Raw genomic sequence first — 15377 nt, forward strand, 5'->3', positions numbered from 1 at the left:
TCCGTGCCCGGGATCCGAACCGGTGAACCCTGGGCTGCCAAAGCGCAGCATGCGAACTTAACTGCTACGCCGCCAGGCCAGCCCCAGTATTTTTTTTTAATAATATTATCATATAGTACCTATCGAAGACTCGCAGGCAGATCAGTGGAAGCAGACCCTAGCCTGTGTATGATTTGTGTTTTGATTGAACGAAAATGCTCTAAGAAGACAGTGAGGAAAGGAAGAATCATTCAGCAAGATGTTAAGATGACTGCTTAAATATTTGAAAAGATAATAAAATTAGAGCTTCACTTTATACCATATAAGAAAATCTGTTCCTTAGTTTTTAAGTTAAATGTTTAAAAAAATAGATTAAGCCATTAAAAAAAACCCTAGATACAAGTATCTCCTTTAGGATAGGGAGATCTTTTCAAAGCATAATTGCAGTGAAAAAATATATTTGATCTCATTACAATTTAAAACATCTGTAAATCAAAAATAACTTTAAAAATTAAAAGATGAAACAGCTTTAAAAATTAACCTTAACATTAAAAGACTCACACAAGCTGGTAAGGAAAACATTAAAACCCTCCTTGACAAAAGGACAAAGGTTAAGAACATTCTATTCATATAAGAAACACACATGCCAATAAAAAGAGTAAAATATTTAACCTCAGTCATAATCAAATGAATGCAAATGGAAATGCAATAACATTTTTACCTATTAGCAATGTTTAAGAATTCGGTGTTTGCTGGAGTGTGATGAAACAAGTTGTATACATGTTAGTGACTTAAAAACTGACCCAAAACCTTCCGGAAAACGGTTTAGAAGTTGTGAAGACTGTTAAAAACATGCATACCTTTTTACAATGTAATTTCTCTTCTAGAAGTCTATTCTAATCGGGAATACATCGAGTGTTATAAAGACGTCTATTGCAATATATTCACAAAGGCAAAATTTTTGAAATAATCTAAGTAATGATAGAAGAACAAATAAATATAGTGTAGGCAAACAAGGATTTGTTATATAGCCATTAAAAATGTTTTTCAAGACTACTGACATGGGAAAATGCTCATGATATAATATTAAAATATAAATTATTTGTATATGATGTGTAATTCCAGATATGTAAAGTATATATTCACATACATATACTCCTAGACACACAGAGGCAGAGCAAAAGGTGGAAGTAAATGTATCAAAACTGTAATAGTGGATGTCTTGTTATAGTGGGACCAAATTTTTGTTTCTTTTTACTTTTCTGTACTTTCTAAAATCTCTACAATTAGTGTGTATTACTTTATCAGGGAAAAGGGTAAAAAAAGTTTTAAATGCTGACTCCCCATCCAATTGGTAGATAGTATTGACAAATCAAGTCTTGTTTTAGTCTCTCATTTATTTACCCCGCTAGACTGTTACATCTCAGCTTTATCCTACACCATCATGAGTTGTGGTTCTTGAAACTCATTCTAAACACAAATCCCTCTGTATATTTCCCTTGTAGTTGCTAGTTAGTTGGTAGGTTGATATCCTCAGGGCAGTTTACTGGTAGGAAACTTAAAGGATGAAGCAATTAAGTACCTTGTCCTAAGCGACACGAGAAGGCAGCTGAGATCTGGCTTTTCCGCTGAGAAGCTGGGTAAGAAAGTTAAGCATCGTAAAGTAGGGCCTCTGCACGTTACACCCACCTTTAATGAGTCACACGCTGTACGTTAAGGGCATACGCTAAGTAATCTACTAGGTAGTTGAAGTCCCTTTGAAGGCTGAAGGGAAGTCTGAACAGAAACAGTGTGCTTTTCCATTGTAGCGTTTTTTCCTCCTTGGGATCACACTTTCTCACAAGCGTGAGTGGATAGCAGGTCTAGCTGCAGCCTTATGGCTTTTTCCTCATGAAATTTCTGTTTGGGGACATGATGTAACGCAAATACCCATGTAACAGGTCACGTTCACCCATATTTTTAAAATATTACCCTACCCCTCTGCACTTCAACATTCCCCTTCACCCTGGAAATTTTGACATGTCCAGGATTTTTAATAGAAATTGGCCTGAACCAGGAGGGAATCATAAATCACAGCAGTATGACTTCATCAATCTGCAAATGAGAAAACTAAAGCATAAAGTAAGAGATTTGCCCAAGATCACAAAAGTTGGAACTAGAATCTAAGCCTTCTAGGACCTTATTCATCACTCTACACCGGCACTTCCCAAAATGTGTACAGAGAGCACTGTTCCTGGAGCTGTTAACAAGTGTGCTGCAAAGAGCATAGTTCAGTGCTCAAATAAGCCTGAGGATGACCTGATTTCCATTCTCACACTTGGAGAGTAGCAATACATATTAATATATTAAAGAATCCCTGCAATAAGACAGATCCTAAACCAGAGGGGGTGTGGGAATGACAAGCATAAACCAGGACTAGCCTAGGCAAACCAGGTTGTAGTTCCTCCCCAGCTGAATTACGGGATGGAGGCCAGGGTAATGGGGGAGAGTTACTGACAGACATCTGGTGTGTTTGTTTTTGGAGAGAGGAGCTGCTCACCACGTGCAGCAGCTTCTGCCCCAGTTAGATGAGCGTATTCAAGTATGAGAACATCTATTAATATGTTAAACTGGGCTCCACCCACAAAGCTACATGGATACCAATACCTTGCTTAGAGACCAGCACCACCAGAGGCCACTTAGTTTGCTCTCCAAGTTAGAGGAGCAGAATTGCGTAGGGTTAAGAGCAGACTCTGAATGAAGACTGCCTAGATCCAAATCTTGGCGTGCTCTCCTTAACCTCGGGAAGGTGCCTCAGTTTCCACGTCTGTAAAACAGGGATGATAATGACAGTACCCATTTCATAAGATTGATCTGAGAGTTAAATGAGTAGAGCATATAGAGCATTTAGAACAGTGTCTTGCACAAAATAAGGACCATGTAAGAGTTATTATCATCATTATTAGCTTTATTCCAGGAAGAGAGAATTTATATAGCAGTGCTTCCAAATGTATCAAGTATGCTCATCCAATCAACATAACAGTGCTACTAAGACCCCAGGTGCCACTAACAGCATCCCTGGCTCTATTCATCTAACTCCACCTGTCAAGCTTGACCAGAAAAGGTTGAATTGAAATTACTCACAGTTTGAAAACTACCCCCAAATATGTAAATAGTCCAACCTTTAAAACTAACTAGAAAGGAAGAAAGGTGGAGCTCTAACAATCAAGACTAAAGCTGAAGTTGTGTTGCCCAAGCTGACTTATCTATTTTTTTTCCTTAAGCTAAAAAGAAAATAAGATGTAAAAAATGCCTTATTGCAGGACAGACAGCAGGCAAGTAGCTGTTCTGCCTTCAGGGTTGTCCTCTGATATCTGCATGATCTCCACTGCATTTTTGTAACTTAAAGGTAGGACAGGTCCTGTGTGTCCTGATTTTTGACAGTAAAGGTCCCTTCCACTGCCATTGGGGCCAGGCTCCGTGTGAGCCTTCACAGGAGAGGTCAGGTTCCCCGGGCTCTGGGTGCTTTCCTGAGGAGCCTGGCCTGTGTGCATTGTTAAAGATGGATAAATAAAGCATTAGTAACCCGGAGCAGTCAAAATTTTGGGAAATTACCTTCAAGATTTAGTTCTGCTGACATGTAACTGGCAACAGAAGTTTTGTAGCATTTAGGCTCCCCACAGAAAGGAGGTGAAAGATTCTTCTTCAGGCGTGTATTTTTGAGGTGCTCCTATTGGTCCTACTATTTTACTGTCTTTCAGAGTTTCAGGACCCATAAAGCAACTCCAGTTCAGAGTTTTGCCATCTTATTCCAAATGTTCTAACTTTAAAATTTTCTCTGGGAACTGGCAACATATTTTGTAAGCAAAGTCTGCAAATGTCCCGTTGCTAGGGACATCTTCAGCTATGAAAATAAGAGCATTATTGGAATATAGCCCAGGCTGTAGCAGTTGCCACCAGAAATGCCAAAATTAAGGGGGAAAAGGGACCCCCACACTCCCCGTTCAAGTTCAGAATGACAAGAAAACTTGGGATAGAACCAACTCACAGGGACCTCCGTTAAGAAGCATTTGTTTTGTCACGTCTTTTGGAGAGAGGGAGAAGACATCTCAAGGAGCCTGAGAGAGAAGGTAGATGATCCCCAGTTCCTTTCTCTATTTGAGAGGGGAAAGGTGAAAAGGAAAAGATGGTAGCTAGGAAAAACCAAACAAGACCAGACAGGCTGCCCCGGGCTAAGTAAACCCTGATGGACCTCAGCCAGTTCGAGGAAGACTGAGTGCTCCTCTGCCCTGCGCCGGCCCTGGACCGCCTGGCCAGCCAAGGCCGGAGGCTAAAGGTTGAGCAGGCCAGGCTTCTCTGAGCAGCCTCTCTGAGCAACCAGGTGCCAGGAGTGGGCACAATAGATTTGGCCTCGAGTTCGCTGCCCCTCCCTCCCCGGACACGGAACTCTTCATGTGCATACCAGATCCTGTTCTTGTTTCTCCAAAGTTTCCCTCCTCAGTGAAAGCTGCAACCACTTGCTAGATTAGGGCCCTAAAATAGTCTTGTTCCTACTTTCGGAAGGTCCTGACAGAGGAGGAATAAAGCTAAATTTTGGAGGACAGGGGTAGGATTTTGATAGAAAAGGAGAGATGACAAGAATAAAGGGAGAGTGGACACCCTGAACAGTTAGAGTGAATGAGAAAGACACAGTATGATTCTTTTCTGGCATGGCCTAATTGATTATAAGCCCTTATTTTTTAGTCATGGTATAGCTGTAGTAATTATTTTGAAAAGTGTGGAAAAGCAATAAGGATGGAGCTTCCCTCACTGCACCACCACCTCTGCTGTAAGTGGGGTCACAATTGAGAGCCGCTTCTGTCATTGGCTGCACTTCTCCCCATTCTTCCTCTTCCCCTCTCTGCCTTCCTCTGCTCTCCCCTCCCACCTCCCCTACCCTCCTCTCCCCTCCCCCTGCCTTTCCCTTCCCCTTTCTCTGGTCCCTCCCCTCTCCTGCCTGTGTTCTGTTATGCTAGTGTGGCCTTAGGGCCTTCACTGCCTTCACTTCTCACAGGGTCCTATTCTTGGGATATGGGAATTGTGCTCTTTCTCAATGATGCTGGTGGGAGTCCCTTAATGAGCTGGGAACATGGTTCTTGAAGAGTAGTTCCCAGCCCTGCTTCTCTTGGCCAAGTAAAACAGTCTTGTTCCTAGGGATGAGTAATTTTAGCAAAACACTTTAGACTGTTGGAGTACAGCTGTGTCTGCAGCATTAGTTTTCAGTGTGCATTGTTAGATTTCCCAGAGAACAGCTGACCACCTCTGGAAGTGTAGAAGAACACCCGTCTCCCCACATAGGTGGGTGTGTTTCTGCAAATAAAGTTTATCAGAACAGCCATGCCCATTCTTTTGTATGTTGTCTAGGGCTGCTTTTTTGCATGGCAGAGTTGAGTAGTTATTGACAGAGACCTTATTGTTCTGCATACGCTACACCTACTCATTATGTGGTTCTTTACCTTAAAAGTTTGCTGATCCCTGTGCTAGAAGTTAAATAGATCTTAACAAATATCAAAGAATTGGTATAGAGGCCATTTTCTAACCACAATACAAACAAAAAAAGATAACTTAAAAAATCTGTTTGGAAGTTTAAAAATACACTTCTAAATAACTTGTCAGTCAAAGAAAAATCATTATGGGAACTTTAACAATATTTAGAATTAAATTATAATGGAAATGCTATAATATTCAAATGTATGGTATTCAGCTTAAGTTATATTTAGAAGGAATGTATAGCATTAATTCTTATATCAGAAAAAGGAAAACTTAGTGGGCTAAATACCCAACTACAAAAATTAGAAAATCAATAGAGAAAACCTAAAGAAAGTAAAGAACATTAATGAGTTTAATGGAAATCAAAGACGCAACAGAAAGCATCTAGAAACACAGAACCTATTGTTTTTTTTTAAAAAAAAAAGAAAGACCTCTCCAAGATTGAGCAAGAAAAAGAAGTTACAAACAAAAAATGGGAGAAAAGAAAAAAGAGACATAGTTACATATAATGATTAGCTCTCACCAAGAAATTTGAAGAGTTGGAGAAAACAACCAATTACCTAGAAAAATGTCATTTACCAAAACTGAGTTAAAAATAAATAGAAAAACTTGAATAATTGTATCACCATTGGAAATTGAAGCATTTGTAAAATATACCCACAAAAAAATATACTACACTCTGCCTGTTTTACTGACAGATTTTACCAAATATTGAAGAACAAGTCATCTAAGTATATACAACTATTTCAGAGGATAGAAAACAAGGAGACACATCCCAGTTCTTTTGTGAAGCTAATGTAACTGCAATAAGAGAGTTCAGCAGGTTGCTAGCCAGGGTGGATCTAGGTTTTTAATGAGGCCTGAAGTTTATACAGTTTTGAGGGTCCCTCTCTTAGGAAAAAGAATACAAAATTACTGATACAAAATTAGGTATAAAAGAAGTTGTTTTAAGTAAAAAATCACAACAGCACTGCTACAAACCCAGGAATTCTGAAGATTTTTACTTTACTCATCCACATCAAATAAGAAAAAATATATATGGTTTCTTTAGAACTATGTAAAATGCAGTATCTACTTTATTTCCACAGGAAAGATCTTCCATTTTGAATAGACAAAAATGGGAAGATTTCTGCCTACAGTTTTACATTTTTGATTATTGAAAGAATTTTCCATTGATTGGTTTCTGGTTTCATATATCCCCAACCTAAGTTCTCCTCCACTTCCCACATAGTTCTAGGGGAGGTGCTGCAGCTGTGTTTGTGCCGTGGTCCTGGACTATCGTGTCAGGATGGCTGGTGAGCTGCACAGGGTGGTAGGAGTATTCCTGGAGGCTCTCCTGCGCTAGGACAGCCAGCAATGATTTAACTGTAGACTGTGTGATTGTGAACCATGTAATAGCCCATTAAACTCAAACTAAATGTGTCCAACCCAGTTCCTCAAACTAGATCCCCAAAATGCTCACTCCCACTCCAATACCACTCCCTAGAGGATGTGTGACAGGTGAATTCTGAGTGGAAATAGTGTCTATTCTGTTTGTTTTAACCACAGTGTATCTTGCTTTGACAAATTTTTAAAGAAAAATTAACTGTGTGATCCATTGCCAGAGTCCTTCTCAGGGCCTAGAAGGGGTTCATGCAAGCAAGTCCTTAGAAGCATAAGGAAATGGCTGGGAAACTGGACTTCAATCCTTCTCGTAAAGCGGGTGAAGGCAGGGGTTGCGGAAAAGAGAAGATAGATGCAACTTTTTATTCTAGCTTGCTCTTTTTGCCTTGGGTTGAAAAGGATGATGTACTTGACTCCTCTTTTGAAAGAATTCAACCAATCCCATCTGGTGGTGTCTTTCTGTTGGTTTTGTTTCTAAGCACGTTCTCAGGGAGTTGGAAACGAGGAGGCCCCGACTTGGTGACTCCCCTCCACGGGCTGCATCCGCCCTGGGACTGCGTGGCACAGGCCTGGCCTCTTCCACTGCCCGCAGTTCTGGAGGGGCCTGGGTGCCCGAGCCAGGCTGGGGAGCTGGGGTCCCATCCTTTCCTCTCAATACTCTCTTAATGGAAATCACAGAACTAGCATCCTTCCTTCAAAAAAGCAATTTTCTCTTTTAGAACCAAAAAACATCACAGACTAACAAAATAACTAGTTTATTCAACCAACAGTGATATGAGATGATCTCATTTTATATGGTAAAAGGTTTCAGATGAAATAATTTTTGGAACAAGAAGTAACTCGGATTTAGAGTATTTGATTAACACGGTATTTTAAATATTTCTCATGGGTTTTTGTTGCATAGGAGTCACACACCTTTAGAAATATATTATTTTCAACTAGATTGCTTAAATTCAGACTGTACTTCTTCAGTTATCAGATTCTGGACAATACAGAATTCAGAATTTTTTTTTAAATCATTACTTGAGTTGTAAATATTTATGGATTTGATCCTGGCATTTATTTATTTGTATTTCATCCTTTTTATCTTAAAGTAATTTTTAAAGCTAATACAAGAATAGAAAATTTGTGTAAGGGGTTTAGTGTTTTACACAGAGAATATATATTACTTTTATAATAAAAATGTATGGGGCCGGCCAGGTAGTGTAGCAGTTAGGTTATTGTGCTCTGCTTTGGGAGCCCAGGGTACATGGGTTGGGATCCTGGGCACAGACCTACACACTGCTCATCAAGCCGTGCTGTGGTGGCATCCCACACAGAAAATAGAGGAAGATCGGCACAGATGTTAGCTCAGGGCCACTCTTCCTCACCTTAATTAATTAATTAATTAATTAAAGTATAAATAAAGCAATAGGTATGGGGGAGTGCTTTTTATTTTTAATCAACACTAGTCCAAGTACTTGGGGTACTCATAGGTACCCTCAGAGTATTTACCGTTCAGATGGAGAGAAAACCTAACATTTTTGCAGTATCAGCACACACTTTGAGGAAGGGTGAAATCATGTGCTGGTTTCCAAGATGCAGTAGGTGTAGAAGTGCAGAGGCACGAGGAGGAAGCAGGCGATGTAGTCAGCCAGGATTCCAGATGGAGGTGGGTCGGAGGATGTTGAGAGAGAGGAGGCCCCAGGGATAGAAGCTAATGTAAGAAGTTTCGCAGGACTAAAGTGATCTTTTCTGGGGAAGGAAATTCCCCAGGTGGGGTCACCAGATTTAGCAAGTAAAAATACATGACACCTTATTAAATTTGAATTTCAGATAAGCAGTGAATAATTTTTAATACTATATAGATATTCCCCATGCAATATTTGGGGCATACCTATACTAAAAAATTATTTAATGTTTAACTGAAATTCAAACTTAATGGAGCGTCCTGTACTTTATCTGACAGCCATAGGCCAGGGGCTTTTATCTTTGAAGATTCCATCCTGACCTCCCGGGCTGACTCTGGTTCTCTGAATCTGGCTGCCTGCCTGTCCTCTCGGGGTCAGGACAGCAGTGGCAGGGGTGCCCCAGCAGCAGGTTGGTTATCCATTCTGGTCCACGGCCAGCCACACATCTGTTGACTTTTTCAGCATAATAATTTTGGGCTTCCTAAAGAAGAGGATGGATTTCCTTTAAGACTTTTTTTTAATTCAACTTTTTAATTTTGAAATCACTGTAGATTCATTTGCAAAACTATAGTACAATATCAAAACAGGGATGTTGACATTGATACAGTTAAGATGCAGAATATTTCCATCCACAGAAGAATCCTTGATGTTGCTGTTTTGTAGCCATGCTCACTTCCCTCCCAACTCCACCCCCTCCATAACCCCTGGCAACCACCGTTCTGTTCTCAATTTCTGTAATTTTGTCATTTCAAGAATGTTATATAAATGGAATCACATGATATGTAACCTTTTGGAATTGGCTTTTTTCTCTCAGCGTAATTCTCTAGAGATTCATCTAGGTTGTTTTGTGTGTCAATAGTTCGTTCCTTTTTATTGCTGGGTAATATTCCAGGGTATGGATATACCACAGTTTGTCTAACCATTCCTTCCTTGAAGGACATCTGGGTTGTTCCTATTTTTTTGGCTGTTATAAATAACAAATAAAGCCACTGCAAACAAAGAAAGCTGTACAGATTGTTGTGTCAATGTAAGATTTCATTTCTCTGGGATAAATGCCCAGGAGTGCAATTGCTATGTTGTATTGTAGTTGTATGTTTAGTTTTTTAAGAAACTTCCAAACTTTTCCATTTGTGGAAGGGAAGTGGTTGTACCATTTCACATTCCCACTTGCAAGGTATGAGTGACTGAGTTTCTCTACATTCTCATCAGTATTTGGCGTGGTGCTATTTTTCTGTATTAGCCATTCATAGGTTTGTAGTGATATCTCACTGTAGTTTTAATTTGCGTTTTCCCATTAGTCAATGATGTGGAAGGTGTTTTCTTGTAATTATTTGCCATAGTATGTCCTCTTCAGTGAGTTATCTCTTCATGTCTTTTGCCATTTCCTAATTTCTTCATTTTTTTAGTGTTGAACTTAGAGAATTCTTCATATTATCTAGATACTAGTCGGTCCTTTGTTACCTATGTGGTTTGCAAATACTTCTCCCACTTTGTAGCTTATTTTTCCATCCTCTTAACAGGATCTTTGCAAAGCAAAAGTTTTCAGTTTTGATAACATCTAATTTATCAATTTTTCCTTTTATTGGTTGTACTTTTGGTGTCAAAATTAAGAATTCTTTGCCTAACTCTAGATCTTGAAGGTTTTCTCCCTTTTTTTCCTAAAAGTTTTATAGTTTTCCGTTTTACATTTGTCTGTGATCCATTTTGAGTTAGTTTTTGTATTTTGTGTGAAACTTAGATAGAGGTTCATTATTTTGCCTATATTTTTCCCCATTTGTTGAAAAAGTTATCTTTCTTCCACTGAATTGCTTTTGCACTTTTGTCAAAAATTAGTTGGGCATATTTGTGTGTGTGTCTTTCTGAGTCTGTATTCTATTCCATTCATCTGTGTGTCCATCCATTGCCAGTACCACACAGTCTTGATTATTGTAGCTATATAATAAATCTTGCAATTCTGTAGACTAATTCCTCCCACTTGATTATTGTTTTTCAAAATTGTTTTAGCTCTTCTAGTTCCTTTGCCATTCTACATAAGTTTTAGGATAATCTGCTTATAGCCAGAGAAAAATCTTGCTGGGATTTTGATAGAAATTTTGTTAAACCTCTGTATCAATTTTGGGAGGACTAGCATCTTTACTGTGATTAGCCTTCCAGTCCATGAACATGACATGTCTCCCCATTTGTTTATGTCTTCTTTGATTTCCTTAACCAGTGTTTTGCAGTCTCCAGCACACAAATCCTATACACGTTTTCTTAAATTTGCACGTAAGTATTTCAGGGTTTTTTTTTTAACAATTGTAAATGGCATTGTACTTTTAATTTTTGTGTTCACATGTTCATTGCTAGTATATGGAAATAGAATTGATATTTGCATGTTTATCTTTTACTCTGCAACTTTGCTAAACTCATCTAATTCTAGCAGTTTTGTTTTGTTTTTGTTAGATTCCTTGAGATTTTCTATGTAAATAATCATGTTATCTGCAAATAGGGGCAGTTTGATTTCTTCTTTTCTGATGTATATGTCTTTTATTTCCTTTTCTTGCCATTTTGCACTGGTTAAAAGTTCTAGCACTACATTGAATAATTATCAGTCAGAGCAGACATCTTTGCCTTGTTCCCAATCAAAGAGAAGGCATTCAGTCTTTCATTGTCAAGTATAATGTTTGTTGTATGTTTTTTATACAGGCTGTGTATCAATTTCAGTTCTTCTAAATTTGTCGTCCTTTTATGTCCTAGAATATGGTCTGACTTGGCATGTGTTCCGTAACACTTGGAAACTATATTCTGCTGTTGTTGAGTGGTGTTCCACAAATGTTGATCAAATCCTATCGGTTAATGATGTCACTGAGCTCTTTCATATCCCTGATGATTTTCTGTCTAGTCATTTTCTCAATTTTTGAGAGAGGACTTTTGGAAGTTTGCAACTTAATTGTAGGAATATCTATTTTTCCCTTCATTTCTATCAGTTTTTGTTGCTCATATTTTATAGCTCTGTTGTTTGGTGCATATACACGTTTAGGATTGCTATATCTTAGCATATTCACCCTTTTATCATTATATAATGTCCTCTTTCTCTGATAATTTTCTTTACTCTGAAGTCTGCTTTGTCTGATATTAACGGAGCCACTCCTGCTTTCTTTTGGTCAATATTTGCATGTTACGTTTTTTCCATCATTTTGCTTTCAGCTTGCCTATATTATTATATTTGAGGTAAGTTTCTTGTAAACATCATATAGTTAGGTCATGTTTTTTAACTCTCTCTTTAATCTCTGTCTTTAAATTGGTGTGTTTAGACCATTTACGTTAATGTAATTATTGATATGTTGGGTTTAAATCTACCATTTTGTTTTGTCTTTTCTGTTTGTTTGCTTTTTGTTGCTCAGTTTGTCCTTTTCCTGCCTTCCTGTGGGTTACTTGAACATTTTTAGAATTCTATTTTAATTTATCTTAGTGATTTTGAGTGTATCTCTTTGTATTGCTTTTCAAGTGGTTGCTAAAACCATTAGTGTAGGTGTGCCCTCATTACCGCTAGGCAGTTTGGAAAGCCCTGACTGTCTTCTAGGGCTCCTTTGGACTCTGTCCTAGCAGGGAGGGAGAGCGCACTTCTTTACTGCCTGGACGAGGTGGAAGTCCAGGCTCACCATGTGGTCTCCGTTGATACTGAGTGGTGGCGGTGGTGATGAGAGGAGGGGACAGGGGTGTGTTACCACCCTTCAGGGATGAAAATCCCTTTTGAGGGGTTCAACTAAATCGTCTCTGACAGCAAGCACCCTGGTGGGAGGTGGAGGAGGAGTTGGGGCACCTCATTATAGCCTAGCAAGGGTGGATGTCTAGGCTCCCCACTCAGCCTTTGCTGGTGGGGCCGTGATTTCCTGTGGTGTTTGGCTAGAGTCGAGTGGTTTCTGTCTAAAAGTTTTCAGTCTTGCTACGCTGCTCCTTTCCTGGTCATTTTGTTAAATAGAGCAGATGTTTCTTGGGACATTTTTTTTCCTGTTCCATTGGCATTTCCAAGTTGCTGGCTCCTTACCTCCAAGTCTGAGGTAATGAGGCAAAAAGATAACCCAGGGAGCTTACCACTATGTTATTCCTTGGGCCCCGAAGTCCCTAGCAGGTCTTCCTTACTCCCTCTGCCTTTCAGAGTCTCCCTATGTGTGTTTTCTATATAATGTCCAGGATTTTTAGTTGTACTTAGCAGGAGGAATAGGGAAAACTATACTACTACTACCATCTTCCCAGAAGCACGAGTTCTATAAATACTTTTAACGCCAACTTAATCACTCATTTGAGCTGACCTTGGGGTAATTTAGAGTAACTCAAAGAAAATGAATAAAGCCTTTTAAAGATTCAAAAATGTGTTTTAAAGAGCACCCACTGAAATCTGGAAGGCAGTGTGGCATTGTGGGAAGGAAGAAACTTATGGTTGCCGTGTTCCTTCAAGAGAGCTTTATAAACAGGAAAACCATTAAAACTTTCATTTTTCTTGATTCTTAGAGTAAAAATTTATTTTTTCCATTGTTGAAAGATTAGTAAAATTCAAAACAAATATTTCTCATGATCTATAATCCTTTTGTCACAATCTCTTAACATGCCCGCTGGGGCCAGCACCCAGGTGTCAAGAGTCGGCTGGCTCTCAGTGTAGACAGTATCATTCGTGGGGAAGACTGGACTCAAGTAGATCTGGGTTCCCAGGTGTGTGACCCGGGCAAATTGCTTCACCCCTCTAAGCAGCAACTTGCTTATCTGAAAATGGGGAGCTTAATGTCTGTAAAATCAGTGTGAGTGTTCCATAATTAAGTATTTTCTAATGTCAGACATCTGGATAATCATCACTTTTCGACAGAGACTGCCATCTTGGTGCTTAAATCTCTATCTTCATTTTGGATCATTTCCTTAAATTCAGTATCCTAGAGGTGGAATTACTAAGTCAAGGATAGACCCTCCCAGGAAGGTGGTACCAAGATGGCACTAGCAATGGGAGAAAGAAAGAAAGAAAGAGAAAGAGAGACACTTTCCTAATTGTTGAACTTTGTTTCCTAGGAGCATCAGACGGTGAAGGAGGAGACACAGATGTGACACAGCAGGAGACAGCTCCAGTTCCTGCCCTGTCAAAGGAAACCCAGCAGGTAACAGTCACAGCTGCTGGGTTCTGCACTCAGCCTCCTCTGGCCCTCCACGGCCTTCCCTGTGTCCTGACATCATTGCTGGTGGGATCTGAGGGAAGCTTGTACCTTCTCTGCCTTTGAAAAAGCCATGCTTTATTAATTACAAACCAGCAAGTGTTTTACAATATAAATATATTTTACAGTAGTGATGTCTTAGATTCTTATATCATATTTTCACCAAATGTCCAGTCTTATTCTTTTGGAAACAGTTCCTAAAAGGAGACAAATTTTAGAGATATGCAAGATTACTCCCACATCAGTGCATGATTACAGTGCCATGCCATGCGGCCCCCAGTCTCCCAGGGCCTCGTGTCCACACAGCGTAGTGTCTGTTGTGTGAATCCTTATCGGGGGATTGGCTGCCTTCATGTTACCACAAGTGTCCATTTGATGAACTCTCTGCCCTGGACCTAGACCTTGTATTTCCTTTTTAATCTTCCTCCTGGCCACTCACATCCATTTACAGCTTTGTCGCATTGTGTCCCTCAAACCTGCTTGGTAATCCTGTGTGATTTTTAAAGGACTATCCACTGTCAGTCAAAGGTTATCGTCTTCATAATAAGGATTTCTGGTCTTATTCTTATTGTAAGTGGCACTAAACTCATTCCACTAGAGGGTGAATCTACCCAAAGTTTGTGACCAGGTTCAGGATACTTGTGAGAAGCAGTCTAGCTTAGTGGTCACCTACAAGCTGTGAGACCCAAGGCAAGTTAACTTCTCTGTGCCTCAGTCTCACTGGTAACAAGGTGATAACTGTATTTTCCTTGCACAGTTGCAGTGGGGATTAAATGGTTAATACTTATTGAGCTCTCTCAACAGTGGTTAGCAAAGAGTAAGCACAGAAGTGATCGTTATTATGGTGAAACATACTTCAAGGCTTTTTTGTTTTAGTCATTATTTTTTCTTTGTGGAACAAGGAATGCAGAAAGATATACATACTTAAGATGCAATCATCTTGGTTTTCTCTTCAGCCTTTAAATATCTTGCTCAAAGACCCTATATCAGTTTTAGTTTTAACCAGGGTAGGATTTAATTTTACCTAATTTATCTGCCGGCCGCCCCCTGGTCGTGCCCCCTTTGACCTGTGTTTATGCTCCGTGCCTCCCTGCAGAACCCTCTTTGAGTCTCTGAGCCTGGGGGAGTCATGGGGCACTGCGCTGGCTCTAAGCCCGATGCTGACAGTGTTGCTGCTCCCACCTCCCTTTTCACCTGTCCTTCCTCAACCAACTTGGGAAAATTAGATTCACCATGTCTTCATGTGCCTTCATGTTGGTCACAAGCTGTTGCCATTTTCTGCTAAGAAAAAAAACAAGTTTATGATTTTACTCCCCTTTTTAACCACCTTCTTCTTGCTCTAATTTCTTTAATTCCCAAATTGCTCTGAAGAATCCAAGTCCCAGGCAGACGAAACCCCTTTCTCCAAGCCTATCCTCATCTCCCTAGCCAGAGAATTCACAAGGGAGTCTCCTGGTGCCCTCTGCCTCATGTGAGTGTTATCCATCCAGCTCCCGGGCCTCCCCACCAGGATGTACGCCTCAGGGACAGAGTTGATCCATGCATTTCCACAGGACCTGGCCCCAAACTGCACTCGTTATTTGTGAAATGACAGAATGGGTAATTACTCCAGTATCCCAGTTTACTCTCCACTCTTCCCATCTCCATCCTTTGTGGGTCA

General features: G+C 39.8%; 1 protein-coding gene across 2 annotated transcripts in view; it reads left to right on the forward strand.

Annotated features, from left to right (window-relative positions):
• CMSS1 (cms1 ribosomal small subunit homolog) overlaps nt 1–15377 on the forward strand; it is a 362276-nt gene that overhangs the window by 319017 nt on the left and 27882 nt on the right. For both annotated transcript variants that reach the window (XM_046658605.1, XM_046658604.1), the window contains exon 2: nt 13578–13663. In XM_046658605.1, coding sequence (XP_046514561.1) covers nt 13578–13663 — 86 coding nt within the window. The remainder of the gene's footprint in view (nt 1–13577; nt 13664–15377) is intronic.

Source organism: Equus quagga, chromosome 4, assembly GCF_021613505.1.
Source record: "Equus quagga isolate Etosha38 chromosome 4, UCLA_HA_Equagga_1.0, whole genome shotgun sequence".
Lineage (NCBI taxonomy): Eukaryota > Metazoa > Chordata > Mammalia > Perissodactyla > Equidae > Equus > Equus quagga.